This window comes from Apium graveolens, chromosome 2, assembly GCF_009905375.1.
Source record: "Apium graveolens cultivar Ventura chromosome 2, ASM990537v1, whole genome shotgun sequence".
Taxonomy (NCBI): Eukaryota; Viridiplantae; Streptophyta; class Magnoliopsida; order Apiales; family Apiaceae; genus Apium; species Apium graveolens.
This window is the reverse complement of record NC_133648.1, coordinates 20,365,732-20,381,466: the sequence shown is the minus strand read 5'-3', so window position 1 is coordinate 20,381,466 and position 15,735 is coordinate 20,365,732. Positions and strand designations below refer to the sequence as shown.

The window sequence follows — 15,735 nt, the reverse complement described above, 5'->3', positions numbered from 1 at the left end:
TTGCATCTAAAACATTCGATGCTTATATATACCCAAGTGTATATCATGTTTGTGTAAGAGTATGCATCTTAATTTGCTGATTCCAACTGAAGGTGTCATACATATATATATATATGTATGTATATATATATGTATGTATGATTGTATGTATGTGTGTGCGCGTGTGTGCTTCATATATATGTGTGTGTGAATATATATATATGTGTGTGTGTATATATACACATAAAAGGGAACGAGAGAACCTAATATTTAAAACGAGATTCTAAATATATTTTAGCATATTTTAAGAAATAATAATTTATTAACATTATAATAGTCATCACTTAATTTTTAAAATCAAGATTTGAATCAACATTTATGAGATTCAAACACATATTCTTTAAATTAATGAAATTCAAAAATAGTCTAAACATTTTTTCATGATTTTTTTAAAATTTTCAACAAATTGTTGATTTCAATTAACTTTATGAAAGCCCTATGAAAATAAAAACACATTTACACTTGTTTTCAAGAGAGTTCTCTCGTTTCAAGGGAGCTATATACTATTATTATATTGCTAATCATATTTGATTAGTTGTATTTCTATATATAATATGGAGTCCAGCCGCACACTGAGCCGGAGCCGGATGCGGCTTTTATATCTTTTCTCCCTTATACAGCGAACAGGGGAGATAAAGGGTTTTTCCACCTGAAGCCCATTTCTTTGAAATCCCACGAGAGTAATGCCAATAAAAGTGAAAATGAGAGGCCAAAGTAATGAGAAAATGACTTGTAACTGTGAAGCTATAAGGTATCATGGGCCTTTAAGCTACAATGATCCGAGGAATGATAATGACGGTTACGATACAAGGGAAGCCGATGAAGCGCTAGCAACTCATATTAGAATTCTAGTAAATGCAGTCGCAGCTAGATCCAGGTTAAGCAACTCACGTCCTATTAACTCAATTCTGAAATCATAGGTAGGTACTTCCAACTTTAGGGATCTGATGCCCAAATCTTATTGTTGTTGTCAAGTCTTGGCCTATGTTAAAATAGGAATCTGTGAAGTGTTCCATCAACTAAATACACCCTGCTGCTTCTCAATTCTTGATTAAAACAGTGCCAAAGCAAGATGTTCGGCGAAAGACCTCTAATCTACCAATTAATTTAGTTAGCATCCTACGACTTTAGTTCCAGAGGTAAATAAATCGAAACTAAATAGGAAACTACCTAACAACATTGCATTCTATATGCTATTTCTTTTATCCTTCGTATACTCACTTGCTTTCTTTAACTACCAATGACTGCTTTTTTTAGCTGACATTTGTAATTTAGCCTTGATGTAGCGTAACTTAACACTTATGACCTAGGGCAGGAAAGAGGATATTACCCCAGACTTACTTTCACTATGCATTCATTCGTGCACTATGCACTATCGATTCTCTAGCAACCTACGAAGAACATATCTCCTTTAGCCAGGTATTCAAGAAAGAAGAACATCATTAGAAGCCAATATGCAATGAAATGATCTTTGATTGGTCTCCTTTACATAGCGTTTAGCCCTCCAGTGTATGTTATACCAATAATCCCTAGTTTAGCCCTCCAGTATATGTTATACCAATAATGCCAATAGCTCTTGTTGTGACTCCGGAAGTATGATTCTAATCTCATATCCTTACAATACGAAGATACCATGCATCGGGGGTGGGATGTAAAATAAGACCCCACAACTGTTGAACCCTGACGCATTTTATCATGGACCAAAGCTACTTGGGTAGAGACCGCTGGAACATCATTTTGATGTGAAGGGCTCGGATCCTTTGCATGATTTCATGTGAGGAGCTACCTTTGATGGGCTTTTAATTTGGATAGATTAGTGGGCCTTCTTGCATGGACTTGGGGGTCTTGATTTCGTAACATGGATCATTTCATAACATAATAATTTTTCATAAATATTTAACCCCATACACACTATCTTTTTGTGCACTGAAAAAATTCCTCTCCCCGGTTCGGATTTGAGTACGAAACGGCCCCAACTAAAATTATATCAATAGTTACGATTCTATGTTTTGCTTTTCGCGGGTATCTCTACGCGTTTTAACCCCGACCCTAAATCATGGTATCATCACGCGTTTTAACCCCGTCCCTGGCCCTAAAGAATAGTAAAGAAAATGGCGCAATAATCAAGCGTAATAGGATAATAATCGAGCGTAATAGGATAATAATCGAGCGGAATAGGACAATAATCGAGCGAAGCATCAGATAGTACTCCCTTTTCTCTAATAGTAAGGTATTAGGGCACCCTTTCATAAAAGATGGAACAATCCCTCACTCGACACCTCAAAGTTGACAAGTACAAAAACACTAAGATCCGTCTTTGTTTACGTAGCACCACTTGCTTCTAATTGTCTTTTACTGGCTTATTTCCAGTTACATGATGGGATAAAAGAAGGGATCGACATAGAAGTGGGTAACAAGAAGGATGTTGTAAGACGTTTAATGTATGACAAGTTCATGAATATATTCCTGAGATGAATATGAAATCTAAAAAATGGAAAACTAAGGCTCATAATAAGATTTTTTTTAAAATGTTAAAAGTGTTGTAAATTGATTGTCATATAGTTAGTCAATATTGCAATAGTTAGGCTATGCATAGATTTGTAGAAATTGTTACCTTGCATTTAATACTTGCTCCCTTTGTTTTACTATAAATAGATTGCATCTGTGAATGAAAATTTTGCACCGAGCAATTCTTTCTATGCTCATATTTCCCTCCACTCTTGCTCTCTAATTTAGTAGCTCTTTTATGGTTACCATTATTACTAGTATATTACAACACGTTATCAGCACGAAGCCCTGCCGAAACTGAGAAGGATTGTCCACTTTAATTTATTATTGGTCGGAGATAATCTGCATACGCAGACGTCCGTATGGCGGGTGAAAATCCATTTGTCATTTTATATATAGATCTGTTTATAATATCAATGATAATAATGATATATACATTGATTATTGCATACTTGTTAACGCACCCGATTAAGTAGGATTTTATGTAATATTTACATTGATGAATTAAAATTTAATAATTTTCGTGTTAATTCAGATTTAGTATGACAAATATTACAAGCTTGTCGTTCGTTTCCTTGGACATTTATGGCGATAATTATTTATCATGGGTACAAGATGTAAAGTTGCACTTGGGTTCAAAGAAATTAAGCGATACAATAAAGGCAGAAAATAAATCCACGGCTGAAGAAAACTTTACCTCCATAATTTTTCTCCTACACCACATGCATGAAGATTTAAAATCTAAGTACTTAGAAGTCGAGGATCCTTTTATATTATGGAAAAATCTAAAGGATAGGTTCGATCACCAGAAACTAGTTTATCTACCTGCAGCTGAAAATGATTGGGCTAATTTAAGACTTCAGGATTTTAAGAGTGTCCGAGCATATAGCTCTGCTTCGTTCAAAATAAGTTCTAGGCTTATTATGTGTGGTGAGAAAGTTACGGAGAAAAGAAAAATCGATAAAACACTATCAACTTTTCACCCCAACAATATCAATTTAGCAGAGATGTACAGGGAGCGCAAATTTACCAAGTTCGGGGATCTTCTATCAACTCTCCTCGTTGCTGAACAGAATCATGAATTGGTGATTAAGAATCATCAATCCCGTCCAACAGGATCTGCCCCATTACCTGAAGTAAATAACATGTAATTCCAGCCGAATGTACGTGGAAAAGGGTATAGAGGTGGACGGGGCCAAGGGCGGTGCCGTGGATGAGGTCGGAGCCACGGGCATTTTCGTCCATATAACAACTCTGGTCACCGGAAGTGGCAATCTGAATCACAGAGTAAAAGAAAGGCATCACAAGGAGGAAAAACTGAAAATGTTTGCTATAGGTGTGGCATGAATGGGCACTGGACACGTAATTGTCATACCCCAGATCATCTTGTTAAGTTATACCAATCTTCTCAAAAATCAAAAGAGAAAATGGTAGAAAAAAATTTCGCCAACAATAACATAGATGATTTTCCGAGAATCACAACTGAAGGAATAAGCATTAATGGTCCGAATGAACCTAACGAAACTCCCATATGGGAGGCTGAAGATTAGTTTCATATAATTATTATAGTAGTGTGTATTGTGTGCTTTATTTTGTTTGAACTATGTAGTGTGTTATGTTCTTATCAAATAAATTATGTTTCTTAATTATATACTGTTAGGAATATATGTGCATTAGTTTGATGATATGTTTAACAAAACACTTAAGTAGAAATTTAGTGTCTGTAGCCTCAACGGATAAGACCACTTTGGCTATCCGTTGATGGTGTAGCTTTACTTAGAAATAAGTCTAGTATTGTAGCATATTTCAGTCTCTGTATTTAAAATGTAATTCTTAGAAGTTGAGAGAAACTATAAGTCATGTTGACTACTAGATGATATGCAGATAGGAAGGCCAATTGTAAATATTTCATGCCTTGTAATTTTGTATAAATGAAGTGGTATCAACGGATGACTTAAAGACCTTCAACGGATGAGAAGCTAAGCTTCAACGGATGTCTCTAAAGCTTCAACGGATAACATCCTTCAACGGATGAGAGCATCAACGGATGAAAGCTTCAACGGATAACATCCTTCAACGGATGAAGTCATCAACGGATGAAAGCTTCAACGGATGTTCTGCTAATTAGCCGTTGATAAGTGGTAGTTGTACCTACAAACAGAGGCACATGGGTTGACAGAGAAAAGTGAGATGTGGTAGCCGAATTTCAGGATCAACAGAAAAAGCAGCCGTTCTTCTTTAGTACAAAGATGCAATAGTCAACAAAGTACTTGAGGGAACAGGAAAAGAAGCAAGTGAAGAACTTATTTTACTATTGTAATTTTATATTGTTTTTCACTTGTACACTTGGTAATATATAAACCAAGAAGAAGCTAGTAATTAGTGTGAGATTTTCCAGAGCTGTTAAGAAATATCTTGAGAGAAAATTCATCTAGTTTGTACTAGGATGCAGCTGTGATCAACATTGTTGAACACAGATTTTCTAATATACCATCTCTGGTGGAACAACAAATCCACCAGAAAAGTTTTTAAAGTTTGTTGTGTTCTTTACATTTTGTGTTTGAATATATATCTGTCTGCATTAGCTCAAAGCAATTCATACACTTGTTCATCTAGAACACACTGCTTTAATAAACTTCTCAAAACCTGAAAAAGTTTTGAGATTTACATTCAACCCCCCTTCTGTAAATCTCATTGTTAGTCCTCTAGGAATAACAATTGGTATCAGAGCAGGCTCTTGACATACAAAGAGTTTAAAGATCTTGGAATCTAACAAAGATGAGTAAGAAGGATATTGGAGTAAAGATCCCAGTTCTTGACAAAGACAGTTATCACCACTGGAAGGTGAAAATGCACCTTCATCTACTCTCCCAAGATGAAGGTTATGTAAACTGCATTGAGAATGGTCCTCACATTCCCCACAAAGTAGCCACAGTTGCTACGGCCACAATTGCTGTTGGTCAATCCATTCCAAAACCTAGAGCAGAATGGACAATGGAAGACACAGAAGAAGTCCACAAGGATAAGAAGGCTATGAACATTTTGTTTAATGGTCTTGACAAGGATATGTTTGATAATGTGATAAATTGTTCAACTGCCAAAGAGGTTTGGGACACAGTTCAGTTGCTGTGTGAAGGTACAGAACAAGTAAAAGAGAACAAAATGCAGCTTCTCATTCAACAGTATGAGTACTTTCATTTTGAAGAGAATGAATCTTTAAATGACACATTTAATAGATTCCAAAAGCTGTTGAATGGACTGAAGCTGTATGGTAGAGTGTACCAGGTGAAGGATTCAAATCTTAAATTTTTGAGATCCTTACCAAAGGAATGGAAACCCATGACTGTTTCCTTAAGAAACTCTCAGGATTATAAGGACTTTACTCTTGAAAGATTATATGGAATCTTGAAGACTTATGAACTAGAGTTGGAACAGGATGAGGTATTGGAGAGGGGGAGAAAGAAAGGAGGTTCAGTTGCATTGGTAGCTGAAAATGAGAAAGAATGCAGAAAAGAAACTGTGAGATCTACATCAAGCTCCAAAGATGGTGTAAGAAATCCAGAATCAGACAAGGGTAAAGAGCAAGTTGCTGAAAATGAAGACAACTCCAGTCAAGATGACTCTGATGGTATTGATGAGCATCTTGCATTTCTGTCCAGGAGATTTGCAAAGATGAAGTTCAGGAAAAACACTAGAGCCACTAAACCCTATAAGAACATGGTGGACAAATCCAAGTTCAAGTGTTTTAATTGTGGTATAAGTGGACACTTTGCAAGTGAGTGCAGAAAGCCAACCTCTGAAAAGAAGAAATTTGAACAAGTAGATTACAAAAAGAAATATTTTGATCTACTCAAACAGAAGGAAAGGGCTTTCATTACTCAAGAAAAGGACTGGGCAGCTGATGGAGATGAAGAGGATGAAGATGTGGATTATGTCAACCTTGCTCTCATGGCTGATTCTGAAGAAAACGAAGTTAGTTCATCAAGCAATCAGGTAATCACTACTGATTTAACACAGCTTACTAAAGAAGAGTGCAATGATGCTTTCAATGACATGTCTACTGAATTGTATCATTTGCGTGTGTCTCTTAAATCTCTTGCTAAAGAAAATAGTAGGATCAAAGAGAACAATCTGTTTTTAAGTAATAGAAATACTGTGTTAGAAAATAAGTTGATTGACCTAGAGAAAACCAAATTGCATTGTATATCTGTTGAAAATGAACTAGCTGAATCTGTTAAGAAAGTAGAAATACTTTCCAATCAATTAGAGAAAGAGCAAGAGGTGATTAAAGCCTGGAAAACATCTAGGGATGTAAGTGCTCAAATTGCCAAAGTCCAAGGAATTGAATCATTCTGTGAAACTGCCTGGGATAAAAATAAAAAGAAACTGGAATTAATTGATGGACTGTCAACGGATGTGGAATCAACGGATGATGAAAGTTATCCGTTGAAGGAAGAAAAGGAACATCCGTTGAAGGTTCCTCAATTAAAACAGGCAGATGTTTCTAAAAGAGAAAATCTAAAGAAACTCAACAAAAAGTTTGGTTCAACTTCAAAGAACTTTGTCAAAGAAGGAGCAAGCACATCCAAAGATGTCAGAAAGGTGAATGTAGGGCACATGACCTTAGAACAGTTAAACAATAGGCTCAAGATGGTTGAGGATAAAAAGGAATCCAAAAGGAAATCCAACAGAAATGGGAAGGTAGGAGTTAACAAACATAACAATTACACACCTGACAAGTATGCTCCTAGAAAAAGCTGTGTGCATTGTAGTAGTGTTAATCATCTATCTGCTAATTGTAAATCTATTAAGAAATCTCCCATAACTGTACCCTCTTCCATGCCTAACATGTCTGTATCACCTCTACATGCTATGCCTGTTATGTCTCAACAAAATCCTTATGCACATTTTGCAAACATGCCATATTTTAACAATCCTTATCTTGCTGCATTCAGTATGCCTCAAATGCCATACAATATGCCAATGTGGAATAACATGTATGCACAATCCATGCCTAATAATTCTATAAATGTGCTGGATAATGTTGTGACTAACCCTACACCTCAACCAACCACATCTAAGACCAAGGTTGACTCAAAATCACCTAAGTCTAAAGATGCAGGAGGAATGAAGTCTAGGAGAAAGGCTAACAAGAATGGACCCAAGGAAACTTGGGTACCAAAATCAAATTGATTGATTTTGTGGTGTGCAGGAAAATAGAAGAAATCTATGGTACTTGGACAGTGGCTGTTCAAGACACATGACTGGAGATTTCTCCCTGCTCACAGAGTTTAAAGAGAGAGCTGGCCCCAGCATAACCTTTGGAGATGACAGCAAAGGGTTTACTATGGGATATGGCTTGATTTCAACAAGGAATGTCATCATTGAAGAAGTTGCATTAGTTGATGGTCTCAAGCACAACTTACTGAGTATCAGTCAACTATGTGATAGAGGGAATACAGTTTCCTTCAATTCTGAAGCCTGTGTTGTCACTAGTAAGGAAGACAACAAAGTGGTTCTAACTGGAGTTAGAAAAGGAAATGTGTACTTAGCTGACTTCAACTCTACAGATGCAGAATCTATTACTTGTCTCTTCAGCAAAGCAAGTTCAGTTGAGAGTTGGCTATGGCACAAGAAGCTATCCCATTTGAATTTCAAAACAATGAATGATCTAGTCAAAAAGGACTTAGTAAGAGGAATTCCTCTTGTTGAATTCTCAAGGGATGGTCTGTGTGATGCTTGTCAGAAAGGCAAACAAAGGAAAGCATCATTTCAGAAGAAGCTTGAAACAACAATTGATGAACCATTACAGCTGCTACATATGGATTTGTTTGGACCAGTCAATGTATTGTCAATAGCAAGAAAAAGATATTGCTTAGTGATTGTAGATGATTTCTCAAAGTTCTCATGGGTCTGTTTTCTTGGATCAAAGGATGAAGCAAGTGTAATCATTATCAATCACATCAGGCAAGTCAACAATCATCCTGACTTGAAGGTTAGAAATATCAGGAGTGACAATGGAACTGAGTTCAAGAATTTGACATTAAGGCTGTTCTGTGAAGAAAATGGAATCATGCATGAGTTCTCAGCTCCAAGAACACCTCAGCAAAATGGGGTTGTTGAAAGAAAGAACAGATCTTTAATTGAAGCTGCCAGAACAATGCTTGAAGAATCAAAGTTACCAACATATTTCTGGGCTGAAGCTGTTAATTGTGCCTGCTTCACTCAGAATATTTCTTTGATCAATCAAGCTAAAGGCATGACTCCTTATCAGTTGTTCAAGAGAAGAAAACCAACTCTAAACTTTCTTCATGTCTTTGGATGTAAATGCTTTATACTGAGGAATCAATCTGACCATAAAGGGAAGTTTGATGCAAAGGCTGATGAAGGAATATTTGTTGGTTATTCAGCTGGAAAATCTTATAGGGTCTACAATCTAAGAACCAACATTGTTATGGAATCTGTGCATGTTGTGTTTGATGATAAAAAGATTGATGGACTAACAGATGAGGGACATAATGAGAGACTCAAATTTGACAACATTGAGATATATTGTGATGATAGTGAAGAGGAGACTGATGGAGATGACACTTCAAAAGGGATTCAAAACATGCCCCTGGATAATGCACAAAATACTGCATCCATTGATAGAAGCAATGCAGTATCCGTTGAAAGACATAGTGCATCATCCGTTGAAGTACAAAATGAAGCATCCGTTGATCATAGTTCATCAACGGATAATCGATTTACATCATCAGTTGATAGAACTCCAAGTTCCCTGCAAAGGACCAACAACTCAGGGGGAGTTTCAACTAGTCAACACTCTGTCTCACATCATGACAATACTGAGGCCACCTCATCTAGAGCACATCTTCCACCACAAAGGAAATGGACCAAGAATCATCCCTTTGAACTGATCATTGGTGATGCATCATCTAAAGTGCAAACAAGAAGAGCTACTCAAGATGAATGTCTGTACAGTAGTTTTCTATCTCAGGAGGAACCTAAGAAAGTGGAAGAAGCTCTATTGGATCCAGATTGGATATTAGCTATGCAGGAAGAGCTAAACCAATTTGAGAGAAACCAAGTTTGGAAGCTGGTACCCAAACCAAAGAACAAGAGTCCTATTGACACAAAGTGGGTATTCAGAAACAAGATGGATGAAAATGGCATTATCATAAAGAATAAAGCCAGACTGGTTGCTAAAGGCTATTCTCAGCAAGAGGGAATAGATTTTGATGAAACATATGCTCCTGTTGCAAGACTTGAAGCCATCAGAATATTTCTAGCCCATGCCAATTTCAAAGTCTATCAAATGGATGTCAAGAGTGCATTTCTAAATGGGAAATTAGAGGAAGAAGTCTATGTAAGTCAACCTCCAGGATTTGAAGATCCAAATTTTCCAGACTATGTGTATTATCTGTTGAAAGCACTCTATGGACTGAAGCAAGCACCTAGAGCCTGGTATGAAACCTTATCAAAATTTCTTTTGGAGAATCACTTCACTAGAGGTACTGTTGATAAAACTCTCTTCTTTAGGGATGTTAATGGCTCTAGTATACTTGTTCAAATTTATGTAGATGACATAATATTTGGCTCTATAGATGATAAACTTTGCAAAAAGTTTGCTAAGCTAATGCAAAGTAAATATGAAATGAGCCTAATGGGAGAACTAACCTATTTTCTTGGTTTACAAGTTAAACAAGTTAGTGATGGAATTTTCATTAGTCAAACTAAATATATTTATGATCTTTTAAAGAAGTTTGACTTAATGGAATGCTCATCTGCAAAAACTCCCATGGCCACTGCCACCAAACTTGAATTAAATAAGACTGAAAGGTCTGTGGACATTACAAGTTATAGAGGCATGGTTGGTTCTCTTTTATATTTAACTGCTAGCAGACCAGATATAATGTTTGCTACATGTCTGTGTGCTAGATTTCAAGCTGATCCTAGGGAGTCTCACTTAATTGCTATCAAGAGAATTTTCAGATATCTCAAGGGTACACCAAATTTAGGAATTTGGTATCCTAGAGAATCTGGCTTTGATCTAATTGGTTATTCAGATGCAGACTATGCAGGTTGCAAAATAGACAGGAAAAGTACAACAGGCTCCTGCCAATTCCTGGGAAACAAGCTTGTATCATGGTTTAGCAAAAAGCAAAATTCAGTCTCTACTTCTACAGCTGAGGCTGAATACATTGCTGCTGGAAGTTGCTGTTCTCAAATGTTATGGATGAGGAATCAACTCCTTGATTATGGACTTCATGTTGATAGAATACCTATCTTTTGTGACAACACAAGTGCCATAGCCATAACAGAGAATCCTGTGCAGCACTCAAGGACCAAGCACATTGATATTAAGTACCACTTCATCAGGGAGCATGTCATGAATGGTACAGTGGAACTACATTTTGTTCCAAGTGAACAACAAATTGCTGACATATTTACCAAGCCACTTGATGAATCAACATTCACAAGATTGGTAAGTGAGCTAGGTATGCTTAATTACTCTTAAAATTCATGTCTTCTTTGCAATTTGATGAGAAGCCTGAAATATATTAGTTGCTAGAACAAATTTGACTTTTAACAAAGTTTATTCCATCAACGGATGTTCCCTATCCGTTGAAAGTCAAAATTGCTCTATCAACGGATATTCATTATCCGTTGAAAGACAATTATATCTCTGGAACTTTTATCCGTCAACGGATAAAGCTGAAGTACCTTTCAACGGATGACAATTTACATTATCCGTTGAAATGTCACATCAGACGTTTGAGGTGTTTCACAGCCGTTGATTCTATTTTCTTAACCGTTGATACCATACATACATCTGTATGTATTGGTTTTAAAGGTAGTTATTAGAATACTTACAGTTTATTCTTAAACGGCTGAAATTCACTAACACCTATTTATTGATTAATCCTTTATTTATTTCTTTTTCTTTGAAAGCATATAAGCCCTTCTGATTGTTCATTATTACTTTACGCTTTCTTAGAATTTCAAGCATTTACCATTTTCTCTCTGCAAAACCTTCAAGTTATTCTCTGCAATTTCTACTCACAACAATGGCACCAGTCGTGAAGATTATGTCTCAATCTGGGTTCATCTACGAGAAGAACAATTTCATAGCTCTGGTAGAAAAGAATGAAGCCCACTCAGATTATCACAAAATGATGGACTTCATCAAAAACTGTAAACTTAGCTATGCAATGCTGGAAGCCCCAACGATTTTCTGTGAAGTAGTTGAGGAGATTTGGACAACTGCTGAGTTCAACTCCATGGATATGACTATCTCCTTCACTCTCAAAGGTAAAAATCACTGTATTAACTGTGATGACTTACAAGCATGTTTTAAATTACCTGAGAACAATGCCATGACACCACACACTGATAGTGATGTATCCAGCATGTTAGATTCCATAGGTTACTCTCTTAACTCTGCTAATTTAGGGGGTATTAGACGAAAAGGCCTTAGGAAAGAATGGAGTTTTCTTGGGGATGCCTTCATAAAGGTTTTCTCTGGGAAAATTAGTAATTTTGATGCCATAACTTCATCTCTTGTTAATATGTTCTATATGCTTGTTTCTGATAGGTACTTTAACTTTAGCAACTATGTGATGCTAGAATTAGGTACTAGATTGGGTAACAAAGCTAATAGACCTAATAACATCTATTATGCTAGATTCTTTATGTTATTGGCTAACCATGTTGCTGAAGGTTTAGTCATAATCAATGAGAATAATAAACTCAAGTGCTGGGCACAAGAGAAAAGAGTTCTTGCAGACTTGAAGAGAATGGATCTTAACAGCAGTGTGCAATTGGTATATTTACCAATCATGAATGCACCCCAGGTAGGTGAGGTAATTGCTTCTACAACTCCTACTTCTTCCAACCCCTCTATTTCTTTATCTTCTAGTGTGGCCATGAAATCTGTGTCAATGCCCCAACAGATTTCTACCAAGGTCACCAAATCTAAACTTTCAAAATCCAAGACAAAGAAAACCACCTCTGTTGTTTCTCAAAAGACAACAGTTGTAACAACAACCATTAACCCTGAGGGAAGTGAACAGGGTGTGAGTGGTGAGGGGAGGGGTGAACATCAAAGAAACCCCCAGGATAAGGAAGGAGAGTTGAGTGCTTCCCAAGCTAGCCAAGCCCCAGTTTCTCAAAAAGCTGTGGTGGTTGAAAAGGTTTCTAGCACATCCCTAGTAGCATCCTCCCAAAAGGATGTTACTATTGAAAAGAGTTCCCAACCAGGAACACAGAACAAAAGAGGGAGGGACACTAAAGCCAAACACTCACCTACAAAAGCTTTTATTAGAAGAAAGAAGGCTAGAACCCAATCTTCTACACAGGGTGCACACACTGCACATATACATCCATCTGTCTCTGTGCCTTCTCAAACTCAGTTTGATGTGACTCCAATAAATGTGGAGTCACAGCCCCATTCTCTCACAATAATCACACATCAATCACCAAACACTTCATCACCATCTCTGGATGTGGATATGTTATTCCCATCAATTCCTGATTCTCCCTCTTTACAACTCAGGGAGGAGCCCCACTCAAATACAGGTGATCATCATCTTTTAGATGATTTGTTGGATCACCCGCAAATTCTTTCAGATATAATTGAAGGATCTGTATCAACACATATCAAATCAATCTATACAGATTCAACAGTTATATCACTTTCAATTTCATCTTCTTTTCCTTCTTCAACGGATATCACTCATCCGTTGACAAGTGGTTGCTCTTCAACGGATAAGCTTAACAGCAGTTATCCGTTGATAACAACAGTTTCAACTTCAACGGATATTCCACATCCGTTGATAGTCTCTACACAAATAACTGAAATGATTCCAAGTGTAGAAGACATGAATACTGTGCAATCACTTTTAGGATTGAGGGCAGGGAGTGAAAATTTGAGTGAGAGGCTGGGTTGCTCCCAGGCAGAAGGAGAGATTTAGAGCACAAAAATGCATGCTATTTCTTCCAGCATGGCAAAAGTCAGTGAGTGGAGTACCACCTTAGAAGGTGAAGGTGAGAGAGTGAGATGTGTGAGCCAGGGGGAGCCCCTGATGCAAGAACATAGAGAAAAAGAGAGAAAAGCAGGTACAGTTGATACAAGGGTGGAACCAGCCATTGCTCATGAGTCAATGATTGTGGATGATGCTGAAAAGGAAAGACAATTTCAGCAACATTACAAAGCTGTAATTGATAACATTTCCTTGGATGCTGACACTTTTACTCATCCTGTGACAGCCTATCAACTGTTGGCTGCTCAGGGCAATGAGAAGGCAGAAAGGACACTACATCTGGTGCACTCAACAAAATCTCTTCAAAGGGATAAAGCTGCTATTAACAGGATGCCTTCTACAGCTGGTGAGCCATCTGAGGAATTTGGAGTAAATTCTGATGATGATGACTCTATTTCTTCTGATGGAAGCATGAACATAGGGGGAGATGAAGACCCTAGTTCCATTCCTAATCTACCTGAATGGGCCCTGACTAAGGAGCATAGAACAGGTGAATTCAATGTCCACTTGGTCAAACAAATCATCACTATTCAACAGGCCATTCAGAACACTTCAAATGCAAATATCAAGGCTATCCTCCAAGCTCACCTGGACTCACTGCATCTCATGAAGTTGCAGAAAGTAAAGCAAAATATGAGTCTAGATGATCTCAGGAAAGATATTGCTGACTTGAAATCCTTCACTTCAGAAAAATTGGATTCAGTCATGCCCTATGGTACTTTGCAGGACTTGGTTTCGAGATTGAAAAAGGAATCAGTTACTGAACAAAGGCTGGCCAAGTTGGAAGACAGAGTTCAAGGAATTGAAGACTCTGTGGCCACCCTTCTTCTCAACCAACAATCTCAAACCAATCTCCTAATGCAGCTGGCAAAAGCACAAGGCTTGACCCCTCTCCTTGATGATAACAAAAAGGGGGAGAGTAAAAGGGAAGGGGAAGGAGAGCCCTCTACAAAAGTTAACATATCTAAAGTGCTAGTTCCTGCCATCAATACTTCTCCAATCATTCAAATCAAGGGCAAGCCTGATGGAATTGATTTGATTCAGCTAGCAGCAGCTGAAATTCAAGTGAAAGAACAAAGGAGGAGAATTGATGAAAGGTTGCAACTGTTGTTTGGTTCTACACAAGACAAATCAACATCTGTGAAATACAGCACAAAAATTGAACCAATCAACATGGAGCTCATGCCAGTAGGGAGTCATAAGGATGGAGAAGCTTCTTCCAAAGAACTACAAGCTATAATTCTCAAGCCCAATGAAAGATCCAATAAGGACTCAACAAAGAATCCTTTAAAAGAAGTGGACTTTCCTCCTCCAAAAGCTGATGAGAACAAGATTTTAGGCAGGAGTATTGCTTATCTCAAAAAGACCATGGATGAGGCTGTAAGGAGAAATAGAGCTATTATCATTAGAGAGGGAAAGAGCATATGTGTGATGCAAGGACATCCCAAATTCTCAATAGCCAAGAAGGAAGAAGACAAGCAATTAAAGGCTGACAAAAGAGCACAAGCAAAGCTTGAACAACAGCTAAAGTCAAGTCTAGTTGAAAAAGAAGAAGGGATTGAAGTCAGGGGTGAAGACAAGACTACAAACCTAGATGAGGTTTTAGGGAGTATATTTGGTGAGAGTGTGGAAGAAATAGAGGAATGGCAGAAGGGAAACAGAAGAAAAGCCAAGGCATACAGAAGGAGTGAAGATAACCCTGAAGATACCAAATCTATATCTAAACCACTACCTTCCATACCTGAACCTTTTGTTGCTGATCCCTCTATAAATATCCATGGTGAACCAATCATTCCAAAAGAGGAACCTATTGATTGGGACAACATCACATTGCCTACCTTTTTAACCACTCTACCACTACCAAAGAAACAGAAAAGAAAATCTAAATCTACACCTCCCCTAACCTCTAAGAAATTCACTCAAAAACAAAAACCTAACCCTAAGCCACCCATTTCTAAAGATGATTATGTTCACATCTGTGACATAAAAGAAGCTTCAGACATTAATCTCTATCTGGATGAGCTGGAGGAAGTAAGGGGAATAGCTGCCTACAGACAGCTACCAGAGAGATTGGTTTTCAGATATAAGGGAGCTGGGGAAAGAACATGGCCTCTCTACAGGATTCTAAATGAAGGCTACTCTACCT

The 15,735-nt window shown here is 37.5% G+C and overlaps 1 protein-coding gene across 1 annotated transcript; it reads left to right on the top strand.

Annotated features, from left to right (window-relative positions):
- Positions 1-740: 740 nt before the first annotated feature.
- LOC141686305 (uncharacterized) lies at positions 741-3,698 on the top strand. Its single transcript, XM_074491349.1, has 2 exons — positions 741-916; positions 3,083-3,698. The coding sequence occupies exons 1-2, from the start codon at positions 741-743 to the stop codon at positions 3,696-3,698; spliced, it is 792 nt and encodes a 263-aa protein (XP_074347450.1).
- Positions 3,699-15,735: the final 12,037 nt, after the last annotated feature.

What these genes read in the sequence shown, in the direction of transcription:
- LOC141686305 (XM_074491349.1), top strand. Translation starts at nt 741, where the DNA reads ATGAGAGGCCAAAGTAATGAGAAAATGACTTGTAACTGTGAAGCTATA. An exon ending in GCAGTCGCAGCTAGATCCAG is followed by an intron (nt 917 to 3,082) that starts GTTAAGCAACTC and finishes GTGTTAATTCAG; the next exon opens with ATTTAGTATGACAAATATTA.